At 49.9% G+C, this 21,735-nt stretch overlaps 2 protein-coding genes across 5 annotated transcripts in view; one reads left to right on the plus strand and one right to left on the minus strand.

Annotated features, from left to right (window-relative positions):
- SOX10 (SRY-box transcription factor 10) overlaps positions 1-14,623 on the plus strand; it is a 26,751-nt gene extending 12,128 nt beyond the window's left edge. The window contains exons 1-4 of one of the 3 annotated variants that reach the window (XM_050323552.1): positions 4,162-4,328; positions 5,520-5,976; positions 11,497-11,762; positions 12,151-14,623. In XM_050323552.1, the coding sequence (XP_050179509.1) occupies positions 5,567-5,976; positions 11,497-11,762; positions 12,151-12,866 (1,392 nt within the window). In that variant the 5' untranslated portion in view covers positions 4,162-4,328; positions 5,520-5,566 and the 3' untranslated portion in view covers positions 12,867-14,623. Of the gene's footprint in view, positions 1-4,161; positions 4,329-5,069; positions 5,977-11,496; positions 11,763-12,150 lie in introns of those variants that run through there. The other 2 variants (XM_050323553.1, XM_050323551.1) reach the window with 2 other exon arrangements.
- Positions 1-21,730, minus strand: part of POLR2F (RNA polymerase II, I and III subunit F) — a 26,058-nt gene extending 4,328 nt beyond the window's left edge. The window contains exons 1-5 of one of the 2 annotated variants that reach the window (XM_050323587.1): positions 21,640-21,730; positions 21,445-21,514; positions 21,187-21,317; positions 19,586-19,657; positions 17,774-17,961 (exon numbers count right to left, since the gene is read on the minus strand). In XM_050323587.1, coding sequence (XP_050179544.1) covers positions 17,871-17,961; positions 19,586-19,657; positions 21,187-21,317; positions 21,445-21,514; positions 21,640-21,659 — 384 coding nt within the window. In that variant the 5' untranslated portion in view covers positions 21,660-21,730 and the 3' untranslated portion in view covers positions 17,774-17,870. Of the gene's footprint in view, positions 1-17,773; positions 17,962-19,585; positions 19,658-21,186; positions 21,318-21,444; positions 21,515-21,639 lie in introns of those variants that run through there. The other variant, XM_050323588.1, reaches the window with a different exon arrangement.
- Positions 21,731-21,735: the final 5 nt, after the last annotated feature.

Raw genomic sequence — 21,735 nt, forward strand, 5'->3', positions numbered from 1 at the left:
CAGGACTAGTAACCAGCTTCCCAGCTATTTCATGGCCATGGTGATGAGGTGTGATAGGGCCCAGTGGCATCTCCACACAAAAAGGGACATGCAGTCCTCACTGAGGATGTCGGATACAAAATTTCTGACTTGGACAGTGGACTTCCAACATGGGGCAACTGTCTCCGCCATCTGCAACCCTCCCATGACCACCTGGGTTGCCTGGCCCTCTCCCTTACTCTTTCTGCCTTATGGGTAGAAAGACACTCCCCCTTTACAGCAGGGGGGTCCCCACTTCTCTTCCTCAGCAACCCCTTGCCTCCAACTTGGCTTTGGTGGGCGAAATCTGGCTCCCCTCACTGGCATGATGTTGGTATGGTCATTCCCCATCCTTCCCACAGCACCACAGGGGGATACAGCCAGAGCAAATCCATACCAGCCTGGTGCAGGCAAGAAGACAGCAGGGACAAGACCCCCTCCCACCCACAAATGCCAAATCTTGCCCCCCCGACCCCACCTGTCCCTCCTTGCCTCACGTGCCCACCTCCACGGAGAGGGGATTTTGCAAAGAGAAGGTGGTGCCTGCTCATCCATCCCAGTGGCTGTCCCCATCCTGGTCACTGCTGCCGCCTCAGCTCCTCTAAGCCCGAGCTTCCTCTCCCGTCTTCGGGTCTGGAGCAAGCTGGACGCTCTTAAAAAGCTTTTTATGTGTGTGCGTGTGTGTGTGTGTGAGTGTGTGTTAATCACATGATTGTCATTCACCTGTATCCCGAACAAAGACGGTGCACTGTTTAGGGCCCAAACAAGAAAGCCAGCAAGGGAAGGAGGGGGGTTGTTGGGAAAACTGAAGGGGCCGTTGAGAGAGCGGGCGCGCGCGGGAGCAAATCCTTATCAAACTCCCAATTCATGGGTCTCCCTTTCCCTCAGCACACTGTGGGTATTGTTTGGCTGGGGGGTGTGTGTATGTGTATTTTTTCGAATGTCTGTGTCGTCCCCTCCTCACTCTCCCCAGCTCTGACGCTGTTTTACTGTATGGAAAGATTTCACGGAGAACCCCTCCCATTTTCCCAGGCAGTCCTGGGACAATACCAGTCCTGTGCCCCTGAGTTGGGCAGGGGACAAAAGCTGGCCCTGGCTCTCAGGCTGGGGATCCTGCTGCTCCTCTACTGTGGACAGGCTCTCCCCTTGTACTCCTCTCTTGCTACAGAAGTAGAGGATAGGTGTCATCTGACAAAATCCCTCCCAAGAAACCTCAGTGGTCCCACCTGCATGGTGGAGGTGGTCCCTTGGTTGAAACCCTACTGAGGAGGTGCTGCTGCAGTGATGCACCTTGCTCTCCAAGCAGTCAGCCTGGAGCAGGGTGTCTTTCCTATCACCCTTGGGAGTGGTGTGGACACAGAGGCACCTCATGGGACATCTCTGCTTCCCACCTGCTTTTAACCATTTTCCTCCTCACATGGCTTTTCCCCCTCACATCCCTTTCCTTACTGGGGACTGAAAGTAAGCAATTCACTGACGTGTCATGGGAAATTTGTGACTTAGCGAGGTGTCTGGCTTGTGAATCCCTTCTTTCACAAAGAACTGTCCCTTCTTATGGACCTGTAACTCCTCATCCAGAGAAACATATGCTGAAAAGAAGGGATGGAAGTCTGCTATCTGAGCATTCCCCTAGAGATCAGTTTTACTGGGAAGACTTGCATTTAGAAAGACCACTTCTGCAATGTCAGCTGCTGTTTTGGAGGGTCCTCCAACAGGACTCCCAGGACTGTAAAAAGGATGCCCAGGAGGAGGAGAAAGAGACATGCCACCCTAGTGATTCCTGAAACAGGAATGGTCTCTTCTCCTTCCCTTCTGCCTGTCTTCTCCTCTCAATTGAAAAGAAAGATCACACCTCTCCCTGCTACAGTAGAGTTCTGTTTTCCACAGCTCTGACTCCTGCATCTGCCTCTTTGTAACACAAGAAGAGGTGATACATGAACAGAAGAGACTTGAAAAGGATATACAAACACTCAGCTCTGTGAGAGGGGGCTGGAAAAAGAGGGGAAAGGGCTGCAAAGAAAGAGAGTTCATAAGGTGGAGGCTGGACCAAAGGAGACAAAAACCAAAAACTGGAGAAAGGCAGAATGAAGGAAGAAATCCCTTCCCTATCATTTAAATAGGAGCAGGCACTGGGACATCAGATTGCAGAGACAGTGTGGCTGGTACACCCTCCTTGAGCCTCTGCAGCTGAGGCACCTACAGCTCTTCCAAAACATCATGAATGGGACTTGGCTCCTGTCTGGCAGGTGGCAGCAGTCCTTGACAGGGATGGTGAGCAGTGGGACAAACACTGGTCCAGAGCCCTGGGGGTTACTGAAATCCCTTCTGGGTCTGATTCCTTTCTTGTCCAGTTGGGAGTGGTGGGTCAGCACTATCTTGTTCTCCCTGCAGAGCTTGCCTGTTGCATTTGGGGTGTGACCTGAGCAAGCTATAAAGCTTCCCTCAGCCCCTGTAGGGCTTCTTTGCCTCCTGACTGGGGATCCTCTCCATCAAAGAACTAGAGAACTCCTGTTCTCTCACTCCCTAATGCTGGATGTCCTGTGCTCTATATCCCCACTCTGGAGGAAAGCAAGAAATCTCTGCCCCATTGCCCCTTTCCCATTCACAGGAACCAACCATCTGAAAGGAGGGCAAATAAACACTGTTTTCTGGCCTGTAGACTGAGGATGACCCTTTTTGGATGGGGAACATGCCATTAGCTCTGCAGTATCCCTGACTCTGCATCCAGTGGGCCATGGACAACCATGTACAAACTGATTTTGCCCCAAATTTTTGCTGGTTTGCTGCCAAATTGCTCCTGTCTGTGCTGCGAGAGCTCTTCTTGTGACAACTACAACTGGGGTGTTTCTTGGTAAGGGAACTCATCCCATACTGCAAGACTTGAGGTTGCTGCTGATTTGGCAGAGGAAGCAGGATCTCAATGCTATTTTGTTAGGTTCTCCATTGGGTTTTCTTGTCATCACAAATTTTCTAGAGTGAGTATCTGCTGTAGGAGTTGAAAATGTTCTTGAAATCCCTTCAAGCTGGTTGCCTGGTTCACATCCATTAATCTTGTTATGTTTTATGACTTAGCACTGAAGTGTCTTCAGGTTGGGTCTCCAGTGAGGAGCTGGGGCCAGAGCTTGGTTCACCTCACTGATAACTCAGGAGGGCCATCGAAGCTCAACAGAATTTGGTGTTGGTCTATACTAGCCCTGGTAACAAAGAAAAGTGTAGAAATCAACTACCAGAGGCACCTGTGAAGGAAAGCGAGCTAGAAAATGGAAGATGTGATAGAGAACATTCTAACCCACTGAGTGGCAAGATCCTCTTCATATCCTAGTGCACTAGCAGCAAGAATGAGACTGAGTGAGCGTGAGATAGTCCTTTGCATCAGGAGACCTTCCTTTCTTTGTGAAAGACCCCCACCTTTGCCTTCAGAAGCATCTCAGCATGTTGGAGGAAGCAGAGCCTGCTTGTCTTGGCAAGATACTACGGAGACGAACATGTTGTGACAAGCCTATCCCTAGATTGCAAAAGTCTTAAGAAGGTTCAAATTGGCATCCACTGTCCAGCAGCATGGTATTTTCCCTGGAGTTGATGTCCTCCACCCTCAGGACACACCTGATCTCCTGCATCCCTTTTCCCAACCCACAGACGCAGGTCTGAATGATGACCTTTTGGCAGTGCCTTGACCAAAGGGTCCTGGGCCAACTTGTTGCAGCACAGCAGGGTCCTCGTGAGACTCTGTGATGAGGACTGGGGACTCATTTAGCACATGGGGAACACTAGATCCCTCAGGAGTAACCATGCTGTCAGGGGAAAAGGGTGGGACTCCCATCCTGGGGATGCACACCCATCTCCCCAAACCCTGTAGATCCCTTAAAGCATCCCACCACCCCAGCTTCCCAGGGGTGAATCTTCCAGCACCATCTCTGGGGTGGCCATGCCACTGAGAGCAGCTCAATGCCAGCAGTTCAAGTGAAGAGGCTGGCACCACGGAAAGCAGGGAACATGCTGGTGACTGAGGTGGGGTGGGGGGCTGCTTGCATCCCCTCCCCGTCATCCCTGACCAACTGTATTCTGGCTCTGAGGAGTTCTTGGCTCCACCTTCCGCCCTTCCCTCCCCCGGTGCTAAGCAGCAAAGCCAGCTAGAGACATCCAGCCGGGGTATTAGTAAAAACCAAGCCTCCCTCCAGGAATGGCACTCGCTTGAGAGCCTCCCTGTGCTGCACTCCCCGACGCCGCTGGGGCTGGGAGGGAGAACAGGGGGGCTATTGGGATACAAATCACAGCCCTCGCAGGATTTGCCCGGCACACCGGCCAGCAATGTAAGTTTTCCTACCTGAGCTTGCTCGCACACGCGCACACGTTTGTTCGTGCTTTCTTCCCCCTACTTTCTCTTACTTTTTCATTTTCCCCAACAATCTGTGTTGCCCTCTGAAACTAGAGGGACAGCAGCCCTTGCTCTGCACTGGCTTTTTTTTTTTTTTCAGTTAAGTCAGGGGCATGCTTTTCTATCACTTTTTTTTTTCCTTTCTTATTTCTTTCTTCTTCTCAAAAAATTTTTTTTTTTTTTTTTAATTCTCGAATGGGTAGGATAGCAAGGCCTTTATTTTTAGAGTGTTTCTTTCTCTAAGGGGGAAATTGCTGCACGGCAGCAGGGACTTTTAGAGGTGACTGCAGACAGAAGGAGAGAGGCGGAGTGTGTGGGGCAGGCAACCCAAAGCTTTGGCTTGTCTCAAAGTTAAACTTGGTTGTGTTTGTATCTGTGTATATATAGATATATGCATGATATATGTATATGTGTACACATACATAGACAGAAGTGTGTATGTGGATGCAGGGTAGATGTATTTTAAGCCTTTGGTTAATCAGCTGCAAGAGGAGGGTGAGGGATGAGGTGTTCCGACAGAGGCACTTTCCTACAGTTGGGATCAGGGTCTCTGTGTGTGGATCCAGGGCCTGGGCTGGTTACCTTCATGGTGGTGCCACCCGCTCAGATTCCCTGGCAGCTGGGATATAGGTCCCTTCTGGCTTATCGACACAGTGCTGGCGCTTCCCCTCTCATGACTCCCCCGGGAATTTCACTGTAGATCTTTAAAAGAAAGGGGCATTTCCCCACACAAGTTTTGTGGCTGTCCCCCACATCCCACTCCCCCGTGGGCTGCTATGCCCAGGCAGGATGGTCCATGTCTCTCTGCCTTTCAGGTCCCCAACTTTCCTTATCCCTTTTACTGCAGACCCTTCTGCACACGTCAGTTCCACACAATTGCAGAGATAGGGAGCAATATCCCAATTAACCAGGGGCCCCGACCCATCCCCACCCCCATCGATCACGGGTTTTGTGGTGTGCATGGCAATTGCTTTGCTTGCGCTTTTATTGAGCGGTCCCTGTCTCGTGGTCAGCTCTTCAGAGACCTTGGAGTCCCTTTCAGTTTTGGTGGTTGCTTCTCCTTTTCTCTTTTCCCTGTTCTTTCCTTTCTTTCCTTTGTTTTTGTCTTCCTTCCTCCCCTCCTCAGTGAGAAGAAGGACAGTGAGAAGGAAGAGAGAAGGCTCGAGAGCAACAATGGCTGATGACCAAGACCTTTCAGAGGTGGAGATGAGCCCAGTGGGCTCTGAAGACCACCACTGCCTCTCGCCAGGACCCTCCATGGCGTCGGACAACTCCCCGCATCTCACTGGCTCTGGGAACGGGGAGATGGGGAAGGTCAAGAAGGAACAGCAAGACTCAGAGGCGGATGATGACAAGTTCCCGGTGTGCATCCGCGAGGCAGTCAGCCAGGTGCTGAGCGGCTATGACTGGACCCTGGTGCCCATGCCTGTCCGGGTCAATGGAAGTAACAAGAGCAAACCCCACGTCAAGCGGCCCATGAACGCCTTCATGGTCTGGGCGCAGGCTGCCCGGAGGAAGTTGGCTGACCAGTACCCGCACCTCCACAATGCTGAGCTCAGTAAGACCTTGGGGAAGCTTTGGAGGTAAGAGCGAGCGGCGGAGGGTGGGGTGTGAGGGCTGAGGTCCGGAGCTGTCCTGTGGAGGACTGTGCGGTCATGTGGAGTGGAAGCAGAATGGAATGCATTTCACTTGAGGGGACTTTCCTTCTCTATGGGGAACTTTCCTTCTCTACAGGGAGTCCCCTCACAGGAAGCACAGTCATTGACTGGAGCAAGAGTGGTGGTTGAATGTGAAGGATTCCTCAGCAGAGCTCTCCTTTATCCTAGGTGGCAGCCCTTCTCCTGTGTTTCCCCATTGTTCCCAACTAGGACAATTCTGGTCCTCCCCTCCCTGACCGCCTGGAGATCTCATTTTTTTGGCTTACCATCCCTGCTGGACCAAGTTGTGCACTAGCAGGAAATGGGCTGAGCTTTAAGACTTAAGCCTTAAGTCACTGGTATCTGCCTCAAGCCTGTTTGAACTCAGGTCTCAGCGCTAGCAGGGTTTCTTTTCTGAGCAGTGCCACAAAGCAAGAGGGAAACCAAGTTACAGCAGAGGATGAAGATCAAGGGAAGAGAGACGGGCAGTCAGAGCCCCACATCCATCTTTCCCAGGATGGTCTCAGTTTTTGCAGGCCCTGATGGTTCAGTGAGATGGGCAAGGAGAGACCTGGCTAGAAAGGGGGTTATGAGCCTTAGCAGAAAGGAAGAGACCTACAACAGTCTCAGACTTATCAGGCTGTCTTGGACTATGCTGACTCAAATGAGCCGCATCTCCCTTCGCACCCAGAGAAATGCCCTTCCTTCTTGCCAGCACACACACACACTTGTCCTTCTGGCCCCACCAGTTTGTGTGCCCATTTTCATTTTGTCTTCCTGTAGATCCTGGGTCCTTTATGTACCCTCCCCTCCTTCCTCCAGCAGATCGATGGGCTGCCCTGATTGCAGCCAGCCCACGACTGTGCAGAAAGCCGCTGTGCCCAAGCCAAACATGTCCGGCTGGCCATGCCACTTTCATCCCATCTGATGGTCTCTGCCAATAACCCCATCAAACTGTTACAAACACTTTCTGACACAAGTGCCCAGTACAGTCCACTGCCTTGCACCAACCAATGCAAACCAAGGCTCATTCTCTCTCCTACCCTGATGGCATTTCATAGAGGAAGCCTCAGTCTTTGGGTGGGCCAAGAGACATTCTCCCAAGCAGAAGCAAAATGCAGTCTGTATAGCAGCTGATAGCAAGGAACCAACCCCTTGGGCATTAGATTGTCCCTCTGCTATGTCAGCCCAGTTACCGCGACTCCTCAGTGTCTAGCGTAACCTCAGAAAAGGGATTTCTTTGGGAAGTCAAAGGCAGGCTGTTGATTGCAGATGTCTAATCTGATGCTCTTTCCTGCTTTGATCTTCTCTGCCTTCCCTTCCCTGTACCACAGTACTTGTTCCTACTTGGGGCTCTGCTACCAGCCTCTGGACTGTGAAGCTGTGTTGGAAGGAGTGTGTGTGTGCGTGCCCGCGCGCACGTAGAATCCACCTTTTTTGTTCCAAAAATATTGATTTCAAGGTATCATTCCTCTACTGTAAAATATTGCCAGATTTTAGAGAAATGGTCTCCTTCCAGACACTGCATTTTCCTTGAAAATATAGCAGAGCAGTGCTACTCCATGGGTATTGCATTCAGAGTTCAGGGAGACACAGCCCCCAGACATCCATGCACCCAACTGCCTCCCTACTCCAAGGGCATTGCTCCCGCTGCTGGCCACATAGGACTCAGAACAGCAGGACACTGCTGCTGGACAATGGTCAAGGTCCCCGTGTTTCTTCAATCAGTGTACAGCCAGGAGAAGTTTGTGGGGTCAGGCCTGGCTTTCTTGTGTGCTGCTGAGTTTGCCACCTGGGTGCTTTGCTGAATGTCTGAGTGTCTCTGAGTGTCCCTAGTGCAGGCTGAGGTTCTCTAAGCTGTGCCAGCCCCTACAGAGACTGTAGGACCTCATGTGCATGTCTTTCTGTGAGGCTGGCAGAAAACACCAACCACAAAACTCCAGGGGAGGTAGCCCAAAGGTTATAAGGGCGGAAGCCTGGAGCCTTGCCGTCCAGCCACGGTACGGTTGGGTCTTCCTCCACTGAGGTTCCCACTACCCTTATCTACACTATATAGCTCCTACACATCAGTACAACTGCAAGCAGCCAAGATTTTTTCTGGATGGCTTAGTCTCACACTTTTGACGAAGGTCCCTGCAAAAGGGCCCTGGCTCACCCCTACAGGGTGGCCACCCAAACACTACTGCCATGGCTTGTAACTCTGGAAAATGTGGGCTACTACTATTTCCATGTGGGCTGTTCGGACCTTATAAAGATAAAGGGCATGTAAAGCAGAGGGGTAAATGCAGGTGATCACAGAGACTGCCTGAACACCACCATTAAACCAAGCATGTCCCCAGCAACTGTCCCTGGGAGGGGCTGGGAAATCTTCAGAGGCAGCTAGCAGATGGAGCAGCATCCCACACGCCCCTCTGCTTTTTTTTTTAAGCCCAGAGTTTGCTCCAACTTAGTGCCATCACCATGTCCCCTATAGGCCCCAGTCCTTGTTGGAAAGGACATGCCCTGATGGACACACTACCTGCCTGAACCTCAGATGAGGTGCTAGGGGGCTTATGGCCCCATTCACCTTCCCAAGTCTGTACCTGCTTAGGGTGGGCCATGGGTGCAGACAACAAATGGGATGTACTAAAACTGAAGGGAATGTTTCTGTGCTTGATGGTCAGGAAATCTTTCCTAGGATGCTTCCTTTCCCCAGTGTGAGACAGGGAGCAGATCTCAAATGGAGGTTGGCTGCTGAAAATGTCAGCGTGACTCTTAGCCAAAATGCCGGTCAGCACCATCTCTGTGGTGGAAAACAAGAGAGGCAAGGGAAGAAGGGGAGGAAGGCTTGGTAGGGAGGAGCAAGAGGCCCCAGTGAGGGTATCTTTGCGTGAGGGTAGCGGCACCCAGGGAGCTGGTTCATGCGCACAAAATCTAGGGCCATGGACATGTAGGAGAGAGCCTGCCTGGATGCTTTCTGCTCCCAGCCAGCCCTTGCCTTGCATCAGCCCCAGTGCCCAACTCCATCACCGCACTGACTCACTGGCAGCTGAGTCCCAGCACAGGGTCAGGCCTCTGGCTGAGCCAAGGTGCCTGGCACGCAGAGCGGCGCAATGCCAGGTGGTAGAAGGAGAGGCTGCAAGAGGTGGGCAGAAAGATTTTAGCCCTTCTTTCTCTTCCCAGAGTGCGGCGCTGGATGCTTGCCCCTCTCCCCTCAGCTCGGGGGTGAGCATTTAGTGTCGGGCTCGGATAAGCCCCAGGAAGGGCTTTGCTCTGTGATCCATAACTCCTCTGCCCGTGTGAGATTCCTTTGCATTATGGCCTGGGGAGCATGGGGGCAGGAGGGGGAGGGCAGGAAGCAAGTGAAATCCAAATCCCCCCAAATCTCCTGGCCTTTGCCTGCTCGCACCAGTTTCACTTTGCTAAAGCCGATTTGAGTTCTGATCCCGACGGGAGGGAGGAGGGAGCAGGCAGCCTTAGAGACCAGAAGGCAAAGATGCAGGGAGTGGACTTGCCTCTGTCCTGATGGTGGCACTGCCCGTGGCTGCTGTCAAGGGGAGAGGAGATGAGGCACTTGAACATAGCTCACAGGGCAGGGATCTGACTCCTGCATAACCTCCAGCAACTCTGGTTCACGCCATATACAAGATGGATTTCAGAGGTTGAGCTTTGCAGGTGTTGCCTCTATTCTCCATAACCCACATTCTGCAAGGATGAAGGTTTTGCCAAGGCAAGGTCACTCCCAGTCCATGATGCCTACAAGGGTTGGCCCTTGGAGGGCTGTCTGGAGCAGCGCAGGCTGAGGGATTAGAGCCCTCCAGGACGTGTGAGTGTGGTATACGGTGGCGGGAGGGAGACAGGAAAGCTGGTGTTGGATTCATGGTGGCTCAATTGCTTTAATCTCCGGGATTAAGGCAGTGGAGGAATGTGGTGTGTGGCCGCGACCTGCTTAGGCCGCCTGGAGTGAACCCAGGTCAGCACCATGACAGGCTCCAGCCCATGCCACACACCTTCTGGCTGCCAGATGAGGGGATGCACAAGGAGCAGGAGGAAAGGGGGTGCTTAGGAACCAACACATTACTTGCTAGTGACCCCTTTGATCCCCCACCAGATTTACTCATGTTTTCCTTGAGCCATGCCTCCTCTTCATCTTCAGTTTTTTGAGCCAGTTCAGACTTCTGTATCTTCCTCAGACCCTACAGCTTAACAGAATTGGTCATGTTTTAGTGCTGAGGGCTACAGGGGTGCCAAGGTACTGGCACAGTCCCATCCCATGTAGTTCTTTTGCTGGGGAGAAAAAGGTGTGGACATAACATAAATGAATTTTTGGTTTGCTATTTGTGAGCCCTGCCATTCCTTAACAGCTGTTGAGAATTTCTAATCATGGGAGGACTGGTCCCTTCTGAGAGCACTGGTTTTTGGTTGGAAGAAAAAAGGCCTTGAGTCACAAGAATATTTGAGGAGGAAAATCATAAAATGAAATTGAAGTGCTTCTGGCCGAAACACTGCTGAAACCTTAAGCTATGAGTTTGATCTCGTCTTCAAGTGCTCTGAGCCATCCTTCCTGTGCATTTCACCATTTCCTCGGAGAGCCTACCTTAAATCAGAGCAGTCCATGATCTGTTAGGAACACAGAGAAAGAGCTTACATTTCTGCAGTGCCTTCCATCCAGAGACCAAAAGTCATCTATTTCTATAAAGCTAGCAACATAGCAGCTAAATTTTTCACAACTGCTTGGCTGAGTTCAAGAAAGGCTGGCTCTTTGTGCTTCAGGCTTTTTCATTATCCATGTCTGAGGTGAGCAGGAGCTACAGGAATAGCAGAATACACTGTTTCTGCCCCTTCCAAAATTTCTTTAAGTCCCTTCTAGGATATTGCAAGATGATTAAAGGCCTAGCAAGCTCCACACAACAACATGGATACTGTGGAGCCAACACCAATCCCTGCCATTTGTGCTCAGTGAAGTCTCAAAGTTGGAGCAGAGCCTGTGGAAGAGTGGGAGGTTAACCTGGAACAAACAGAGTCTAGGGAAGAATAAGACTCATGGGGAAGGTAACACTACAGATAGTGATGGTGTGCCACCAAAGGATGATCCCTGCCCTTAATTTGCTCAAGGTTTTTGAAAGCAGTTCATCCAACCTTATTTTACACAGCCATGAAAGGCTGTGCTTTGCCCTTTGGCAATATAAGAGAGGGTGCTGAACTTAATGAGGTGAGAAACGTACACAGGTGGGAAAGGAGGACCCAACACTGGCACCAACCAGTGTCAGGGCTTAATGAATAGTAACGAGTAGGAGGAAGACATTACTGTCTCCACTGAAACACTCCAAGCTTTTCCTGTTTTTCTGGGAAGTACCCTCAATGGGCCAACACCCTGGCATTTGGATTTACATGCTGTGTCCATAATGCTATGTATAGGTGTTTTTTTCTGATGTATCTGCCCCACTCCTTCCCCTCCTCTCCTCTTTGCCACCTCCGTCTCTGCAGGCTGTTGAACGAAAGCGACAAGCGGCCCTTTATCGAAGAGGCAGAAAGGCTGCGGATGCAGCACAAGAAGGACCATCCTGATTACAAGTACCAGCCCCGCCGGCGGAAAAATGGCAAGGCCACACAAGGCGAGGGTGAAGGTCAGGTGGAGGGGGACGCTGGTGGGGCTGCTGCCATCCAGGCCCACTACAAGAACGCCCACCTGGATCACAGGCATCCCGGTGAAGGGTCGCCCATGTCCGACGGTCATCCAGAACACTCCTCAGGTGAGTCCCAGGTCTCTGTGAATCTATTGATCTCTTACCTACAGTCAACTCAGAGACTCAAAAAACACAAGTCATCATAGTGAAAGCCTTGGCAAAGGGGCTCACACCTTGCTCATGACCCAACAAACTCTGCTGGTGTCAGCAGTACTGTGGTGTGCCTGAGTTTTGTAGGCACTTGCATTCCTCTGGTCTGGTTGCACCCTCCCTTTTTTGCACAAGATGACATAAAAAGGTTTGATTTAGGCTATTTCTTTCTCCCTCCACTGAAGTCTCCAAGCAGACAGCTGCTGGCATACTGGGAAGAACAGAGCTATGTATAGAGCCAGGCATAAAGCAGTAACTCACTTCTTCTTTCTATTTCCTCCTCGAAATGTGCTTCACATTGCAGGTCAGAGCCATGGGCCTCCCACACCGCCTACCACCCCTAAGACCGAGCTGCAGGCAGGCAAAGCCGATTCCAAACGGGAAGGGCGTTCCCTGGGGGAAGGGGGAAAGCCACACATTGACTTTGGCAATGTGGACATTGGGGAGATCAGCCATGAAGTGATGTCCAACATGGAGACCTTTGATGTCAACGAATTCGACCAATACCTGCCGCCCAACGGACACGCCGGCCACCCAGGCCATGTCGGGGGCTATGCGGCAGCTGCGGCTGCTGGCTACGGCCTTGGGAGCGCCCTGGCTGCAGCCAGCGGACACTCTGCCTGGATCTCCAAGCAGCATGGAGTCTCCTTGTCCACTGCCACTTCATCAGTGGTGGATTCCAAGGCCCAGGTGAAAACGGAGGGGTCCACCCCTGGAGGTCATTACACTGACCAGCCCTCCACCTCCCAGATAGCTTACACATCCCTGAGTCTGCCCCACTACGGTTCGGCCTTCCCCTCCATCTCCAGGCCACAGTTTGACTACCCGGACCACCAGCCCTCGGGACCCTACTACAGCCATTCCACCCAAGCCTCTGGCCTTTACTCTGCCTTCTCCTATATGGGACCTTCCCAACGTCCCCTTTACACTGCCATCTCTGACCCTGCACCCTCTGTGCCACAGTCCCATAGCCCCACACACTGGGAACAGCCCGTGTACACGACTCTCTCCAGACCGTAGGGAATGGGGAACGGTGACCGAAGCAGCGATGGAAAGGCTCCGAAGAATCAGCACAGGCAGAAGAGCCTCTGAACTCCAAGGTCACTCAGTGCCATCCAGTCACCAGAACCCACTGAGTATACAGAAGTGCCTTTCTTGACCCCAGCTATCACTGGCACACCCACCTAGAGGAAAGTTTATCGTCCTTTTGCCCTTTACAAATTCTCATGCAGGCCACACGACTGGCTTGCCACACCTTATTGGCCTTCTAGATGAGGAGGATTCTAGACAAGGAGTGACTGGTCTGTGGTGGGTTTTGTGTGCACCCTGGACTGTACAATGAGAAAGATTGCCCTTTCCTTTCCCTCCCCAGACTGCTCCAGGGAGTTAGCAAGTGTTTCCAACAGGCTACAGTGGCCAACACTTTGTCACCTACTGCAGGTGAAGGGTAGTTGCTTATCCTTGGTGGATGTGTAGGAGGAGCAGTAGTGAGGATGGCATGGACGGCTTCCTTGCAATCAGTATTGTGCAGCAGTCCTGCCTAAGATTTACACATGCATGAATCTTGAACCCCTTGGAAGAACAACCTACACCTGCTTCCCTGCTGATTGCCACAGCTGCATCCTAGCTTTTCTTCTCACCTCCTCTCTCCATCCTGTCTCTCTTTAATCTCACACTTTTTCCGGCATGGGGATTTTAAGGCTTGCCTGAACAGTGCATGGGACTTGGGAACAGCATTGTCAGCCTTAGTGTAACATCATATTACAGCCTGTGTGCACATGTGTTCATGTGTAGAGGTGGAGGAGAGGTGGGGAAGGACAGTTAATCACTACGGTGCTGTGAGTGAATCCTCTTTTCTTAAAATTACTCTGTATCATTCATTTATGTTGGGCATTTCTGGCCTCTCAGTCTTTTCTAATCTCTTCAGAATCCCAAACAACCTCTAAGCAAACTTGGTCCTCGCTGTTCCATGTCTTGACTGTGCCTTCCTGAAATGAAGAGGCACCAAGAAAGCTACTATGCACTTGTCAACACCTGAGTTGATTCCAGTACTATTTGAACTCCAAACCCAGGCTCATGGGGTCTGCATCCTCACTCGTTTGTTCATCATGTCTCCCAGTCAGTCAACACCTCCCTCCCATCTACACTGAGGATGGAAAGATACTCCTGTGGCTTTAAGCAAGGTAGATAAAGACCCAATCTTGGATGGGTGTAAAGAAGCCTATTTAGGTGTAAAGGAATCTATTTTCCCCTTTGGGTTTCAAACTCGAAGCAACCAGCTCTCCCAGTCAGACTAATCTCCTTTTTCAGCCCAACACCTGAGGACAGTCTGCTTGCTTCTCCTTTGTCACCTCCAGGACTGGGGTGGTTTGTCATGCCAGGGAGTGAACTGGCACAAAAATCGCTGCAGGGAAAGATGACTCCTGCAGGTTGATCACAGAGACATTTGTGGGACCTTCCGGTGCATATTCCAGTCTAGAAAGAGACTTTAACCAAACGTGGACTGTGATGGGCGCTGCTGTATCCCTCTGCTGATATGACTGTCAGATGCCCCTCCTGCCTTCCTTAGATATGGATGACTTATCCTTGTGGTGTCTGAAAAGATCATGTAGAATGTTTGCTCCTTGTACGCATGTAACGTCTTCCAGCGCTGTCCCCTTATTTATGCAAGTAGCACCTTCCTCCCTCACCTCCCTTTCCTCAGTCTCTATGCTGTCCTAGCACCATTAACTCTGCATTAAACATATGGAATAATAAACTTAAAAGTTTCATTTTCACATGTCTGGTTTTTTTTGACCTCTTCTCTGCAAGTCTCTGATTTTTTCCGCCAGTAAATGTATAATGAGTCACACCACCACCACAAGGACCCTCTGCACAGCCTTCCTCTGCCTCTCAGGAAAAGGACACAGGTAGAACTCTGACTGGCTGACCAGACTCCTTCATGGAGATGAAGCTCATCTTCTGCTCACACCACAGCTCCAATCATTGATTCTGTAAGAAGTTTCATTTTTCTGTAAGAAGTTACAATTTTTGTTCTCCAGCTGAGATTCAGAACACACAATTAAGAGCACTATTTTGCATGTGCTTCACTCAAAAATTTCTTAGTGTGATTGTTTATGCTTTCTAGGATAGAAGTGTGGGATTTCTCATCTTGGTTCCTCATCACCAGGACATACCTTCAAAAAACTTCCCCACATATACAAACTTTTGCATTTTGGAAGCAACCCCCCAGCCTCTTTGCCTTTCACAAGCAAAAATCTCAATACACACACACAGAGTATATTCCAGATTAGATGTATACACCTTCTTACTTGCTGAAGACATTCTGGGTATAGTCAATCCTGAGAGGGTATCTGAACTTCTTGGAAAGAAAATATGTAGCAGATATCACTGTGCTTAAGAACATCTCTTGAGGCCAACAGCAGGAAGATAGGAGCCCAATTAACAGAGACTCCACAACAATTACAGGGTGATTCCAAAAGGTTTCAATGCTAACCCATGTAAGCAAATGCAGTGAGTTTGTGTTCACTAAACACTTTATGGGTGAGTAGAGTGAGCAGGACATCTAGGAACCGTAGAACACATTTAAAGTTTTCTAAAAAGCACAGCACTGTTTGGATGAAGTTCTGTATAGGGCCAAGAGCATCCATAGCAGAATGGCTTAATGGATCTAATATCATGGCTAGGCTTCATGAACAAAGATTTGAAATGGATCTAATAATAGTGATGCCAACTAAAGAGTTCCATGCAAAATAGGACTGACCATTCATGGAGAGGAGAAATCTCTTCCCCAAATTACAGGCTTTAGGAAGAGCCCAGAAGGGAACTACTGCACTGCTGATCAGGTCAGGAGTGTGTGTGGGGAAGAAGGGAAGCCAGGGTGGAGTTAGGGGTATGAGAGCTGATCACAGGGGTGCAAGAGAGAAGTGACATGGCGTGAATGAACAGAAGAGTGGAAAAAGAAAGCTCTTAACCACACCTAAGGACCCTTCTCCAGCTCCTCATAAAGCAAATTAAGAAAGTAAGTAGGCTCTGCCTCAACCATTCTCCAGTAGAAGGAAACACTTCCTGTCATGTAGGAGGTCCTCACAACTAAGACAGGACTGAGAATGCCACTGGTAACAGAGGGGTTAATCACTCCTCTTGCAGCCTAGCAGGAGCTGGCCCGGCATCCTTCCCTATCCCTTTAATCGTATCTGATACAGATGCAAGGCTGGGGAGGGGAGGCGGGTAGGGAACAAAGAAGCCATTTAAAAAAAAAATTCAAAAAAAAGGACAAGAAAACGACCCCGCGCTCCATGGCAGACGCCAAAATGATTGCACAAAGGCACCATTTCAGGGCTGAAATTTCACCGCACCAACGTGATTAAAGGATTCCATGGAGGGTGGGGGAGAGGGCTGAAGGCCACAGTGCTGCAAATTAACCTTTTCTTGGTAAGGATGGCCTGGACCAGGAAGCATTTGTGTTCCTCACAGCCAACCCCCTTCCCACACCTGCAAGCACCTCCACATCCCCTTTGACCTGTCATTTTGCCCAGGGACCCATTCAATTCTTGCATTATTGCCTTGAAAACCAGTCCCTCCTGTGCACATCAACAGAAGATGCTCAGACTGGTGCTTTTACAGGGAGCAGTAAGAGAATGACATTCATGGTTGGTTATATGAGCTGAATTCCAAGGCAGGTGGGTATAAACTCCCTTTGGGACACGGATGCTCACGTGCAGGCATTGACCACATATACAGCATGGAGAATGAACACTTTATATATAAGCACAAGCCTTAACACAAATTAGTTGGAAATACTCTTTCTGGACCGGTGTAAAGAAAAAAAATTAATATAAGGTAGAAACCATAGGTGAGGTGCACCTTCCCCTTCTTCTCTTTGAAAATAAAAACTGAAAATTCTGAGAACACTTTTTAGTAAGATACTTAAGAAGGACTTGGTGTGTTCTGCCCAAGAGCTCAGACTTTCCTCGTGCAGAGCAACAACCTTGATGCAAGCAGAATAAAAAATGAAAAGTAGGTAGCTGCTGGCTGGAAGCCCTTGCAGATTGTAAGGCATCCACCCAAATCTTGACTCGAGCATGTTACCTCCCTGCACATCAGAAGTGAGAGTGCAGGTACCTGAAGGGGCCAAATGACTGATCTTTCATCACACTACACATTAAAGGAACTCCAGAATTTGACTATTGCTGTGCCATCAGGGTATGTACAAGTGAGGTGGTTGGAGAGCACCCACCCCTCCAGACGATCAGTCCCACTGCGTGTCAGAGGACGGCTGCACAAGGAGGGAGCCAACCAACAACCTACAACTGCCAAGCTGCTGGGGCTGCGAGTGGCGACTGCGCTTCCGGCTGGGGCAGTGCCACTGAAAGGGGATCCCCACTTCTGATAAGCACTGGGAGCAGGGAAACAATAGGTGATTTGATGAGAGCTGCTCTACGATACTCCTGAGAAGCCCCACAGTCAGCACTGGCCAAAGAGGAAACGGGGAGTTTCCACAGCAACCTGCTCAGGGCACAAAGGCCCAACTGTCTAGGGAGAAGCAATGGAGGTGGCTCAGCACTCCTGTTTTAAGAAGGAACAGGGGTGGAAGGCTGGAGTCTTTCTGAAGTCAGAGTACCTGCAAGATCATTTCTGTACAGCAGGAGTTTAATTGTGTATCAGTCCAATAAGCAGGGAGGAGCAGTGCTGGAGGAGGAGGAAGTAGTTACTGCAGACTTCAGCCTAGCTAAAAGATAAAGGGGAAAAAAAAACTGCAAAAAATGCTTTGCCCTTGGGTCCCTAATCTTACTAACACAGTCCATGACACAGAGAGAAAGAATAGCCAAGCTGTCTGTAACAGAGGTAAGAAAGTCATCTCTTGGGCATGTAGGACTGAGATGAAAGAGGAAGTGGGAGGGGAAAAAAACCCAAACACATTTAACTTCAAATGGAGAGATTTATAATTTATTTACACAAATACTAAACAAAATTAGAAACACCTCTGGAAAAGAAAAACCAAAAATGGTGGCCAAAGTCTGATCAGTCTGTGATAATTAATTCATCCACACCCCAGTCTTCATAGCTCCCATCTGGCAGGTAACGACGGATGATTATGGGGATCTTGCGTGCTCTGAAGGGAAGACAGAGAGATGAACAGAAATATCAGAGCCTTCACTGTATCACTTTAGCAGGCAATGGGAACTGAGGTGCTTGGTGGATTCAGTAAGCTCATCATATTTAACTGAGAGGTGTGTAGCACCAGTGATTTGATATGATATAGTGAAGTCCCAACGACCTTCTGTCTTTTGGAAGTGCAGTGCACTGAACACCCTTAGACTATAAACACCAAAGACCTACAGGTCAGACCTCTGTTGCCAGTGCAGGAATTGAGCCCTGTGATCTGAACCCACTATGAGACAACATCAAGCATCTAACACTGATACAGGGGGAAGAAAAATAAATCAAGGGACTTGAACAAATCCACGTTTTGTTTGATGGAAGATTTTTCCCCACATGACACTACAAAAGTGGCAGAATTCTGAGAACTTCCAGGACAAACTGATATTTACAGAGAATTTTGCATCCTGAGAGCACCAGCTACATTTTAAGGAGACATGAAATAGGGACTATTCAGGTACCAAACCCTGTTAAAGTTGGGGTGGAGCAGAGCACCTGCTAAGGGTGCTTCCAATTAGAAATCAAGAAAATATTGAACACAATGTAACTTAAGGGAAGTAGATTAAAGTCAGCAAAATGTAATCAGTGTGGAATCTAACCAGGTTGAAACCATCAGGTTTCAGCTGGAAAGGTAATGCAACTTCTTTACATTCAGGGACACTGTTTTTCCAGTAGCAAAGTAGCTCCAATGTTCCAAGACTTACATCTGAATTTTGGCATAGAACAGGATGCCACCACACTTTGTCACACCCTGACTTATTTTCCAGAGCTCACGCTCAGGCAGTGACCAGAAGCAAATCAGTCTGAGCTTGGAGATCTGACGGGAACATGACCTAAGGAGCTTCTGGCAATGACAAAGGGAGCTGTAATAGACATAAAATCTGCAAGAGCAATTTCAATACACTGAGAAACTGGGGGAGCAGAGGGACCATTTAGTTCAAGGACAGGGACCTACTCAGTAACGGAGTCCAGTTGCTTGCAGGATACCTGCATGTGATACAGATCACTGACTGTGCAGGCAAACTGTGGGACAGCAGGGAGATCTGCAGTGGAAAAGTGGGCCTGCAAGTGGTCATCCAGAAGCTGCCTCTGCTACAGTCAGAAAGGATTTAGTTACCTTTCTGTAAGCAGGGGCCAAACACAATAAGCCAAGCGTGCAAGGGTGCAGGAAACAAACATTCTCACCAGACTGACTCTTATTTTAATTATTACCAGGACTTCATTTGAACACAGGTCTGTTCAGATGGCTGCTTTGAAACAATTCCATTTGGGGAATTAAACTGAATCCAGAAAGATGAGGACCATGAGTTCCCACCACAGAAATAAAGAACACCTTGGACTGTGAAGTAGAAAAGGTCCAGAGCACTCCTAATCATCAGTATTTACACAAGCAACTAGGATGGAAGAGAGCAGCTGTGGAGAAACTCCAAGGTGAAAAAAGGGGAGGGCAACTGTAGAGTTCACTGTTATTGAAGGAAGACAAAATTATCTTGGAATAAACTGCTAAATGCTGGGATGAGGAGAGGATTTCTGACTTTATGGGAATCAATACACTCACCACCAAATCTGTGACTTACTTGAGTTCTTTCATGGCAATCAGCAAGGGGTCTGTCTCTCCTTCCAGCTCAACCATCACAGGGGCACACATCCTGGGAAGAACATCAACAACCACTTAAGTAAACATACAGAGAAAGAAAAGGGACAGCTAAACATCTGCCTGCCTATGTCACCTCTACAATGGCCAATAAGGTAGGAAGGTGGGACTGGCAAAACTGATTTGCTCTGTTACACACTTCAGTAAGAAAATTCTCCCTGCTGGCTACAGAAAGAACTTTTACTTGAATGTTCTTCTTGTCCCATCCCTCAGCCTCTGCTGACCAGCTCCTGCTCAAGGATGGTCAAACTCACACTCATCTCGTTGCCCTCTGCTGTGCTTAAACATGAGGAAAAGACCAGTTCTACAACTAATCCAATGGAAAGGGTGGAACTGCTGGATATTGAGCGCACCTCCTGCAACTCCAGCACATCTCTTATGTTCTGACTTGCTCACAGCTTCCAGGCTTCGATCAGGGGAAGAGAGGAGGTGGATTTACAACATACTTTACCTCTAGGAAGCCAAAAATGTAGCATTTCGCAATGGATTGTGATGACACCCATCTACTGGGCAGTGGCAGCAGAGAAAGCTCACGTTATATGTGGGTGAGGCCATGGGGGCTGCTCGCCTGGGTTTGGCACCAAGATGCAGGTGAAGTAGAACCAGGTGGCAGAGTGTTGTGGATTAAAGGCCTGGCATGGTCCCATCTCAGCTCCCCCCATCTTTCTGGCCTTCTGCCACTAGAAAGAAGGTGCACAAAACAGGTTCACAGAGCAGAGGCTATGCAGAGAACAGCTTGGAAAAGTGATAAGGAAAGCTCTGACCACTACCTGAGAGCTTCTAAACGATGCAGAACAGAGGCCTCATTTCAAGGGTGGATATAACCAAGATGAAACTCAAAACTTTGTCACTGTCTAACAATCTAATTCAAAATGCAGTTTTTCCAAAAGCACAAAACTTTTTCATATTTATTATTATAACAAATCTAAACAGGAAAGCGGATTGAGTGTAGCAAGCCTTGACAGCACTTAAAATAGGTTCTAAATGTTATTACCTGTTATAAATGAGGCCTTATTATTGCAAGTACTTTAAAAAACTTACAGCTTGCCACAACACAACTGCCCTTAAAATGGATTTCAGGTCGGTTTCTCCTCTCCCAATTCCTACAGCCTGGTGGTATAAACTGAAGACATTTCAGAGCATCCCGCTCTCCAACTGGCTTTTGCAAACCAGTTATGAGCTTTCCAGTCCACACTGGCTCTCTCAAGAAAGACAGAAACCAGAATCGGCATATCCCATTCTGTACTAATTTTTGCCTGTGACCTAGGAAAATTCACAGGGGCTATTAAATGCTCCCCCTCTCTAGGCACAAGTAGCACAGACTCAGCCAAGGAGAGACACAGAGACTTCGGGTGCAACCAAGAGCTCCACGGTCCTGGACTTCAGTGTTGACCAAGAGGACGACATGCAAACTCAGCAGCCACGCAAAGGATCCAGGAGTTTTTAAGGGAAGAGGAAAGCACGTTTCAGTGCAAAGGGCGGTGCAGCTGCGGCGGCGGTGGGGACGCAGCGAGCAGTACTCACGCTATCTGGAGCGCACGAGTGCCCAGGACCCTGGCTCGCTCGTACTTGGTCATGTAGGGTGTTGTAATCCGCTTCTGGTTCGCCTGCTGCCTCTCTCCCGAGGGCAGGATTTCCACGTTCTCCTGTCCCTCCTGGCAGAAAGCAGATCGGCACCGCAGCTCAGCTGCGCCCGCCGCCGAGGCCCTGAGGTCCCGGGAGGGCCCCCGGGGCTTCCCCAGCACCGGCCCAGCGGGACCGGCAGAGCCGCGGGGCACTCACCTCCTCCGCGTTCTCCAGGTCCTCCAGGCCCTCATCCTCCTCCACATCGTCGAAGTCGTCGCCATCAAAGCTGCGGGGGAGACACGAACGTCACAGGCAGGGCCGCCGCCTCCCTCCGACCCGGCCCGACCCTCCCCGAAGCGAGACACGCCGCTGCCGCCCCCCGCTCAGTGCCCCCGGCCGCCCGGCTCTCACTTGTCTTCGTTGTCAGACATGTTGCCCGCCCGGCGGAACTGGGAGGCACTTCCAGGAGCCAATTCCGGGCGCTGCCGTGACGCCGCCGGAACCCAT

This window comes from Myiozetetes cayanensis, unplaced genomic scaffold (assembly GCF_022539395.1).
Source record: "Myiozetetes cayanensis isolate MyiCay16 unplaced genomic scaffold, myiCay2020 scf3, whole genome shotgun sequence".
In the NCBI taxonomy this organism is placed as follows: domain Eukaryota; kingdom Metazoa; phylum Chordata; class Aves; order Passeriformes; family Tyrannidae; genus Myiozetetes; species Myiozetetes cayanensis.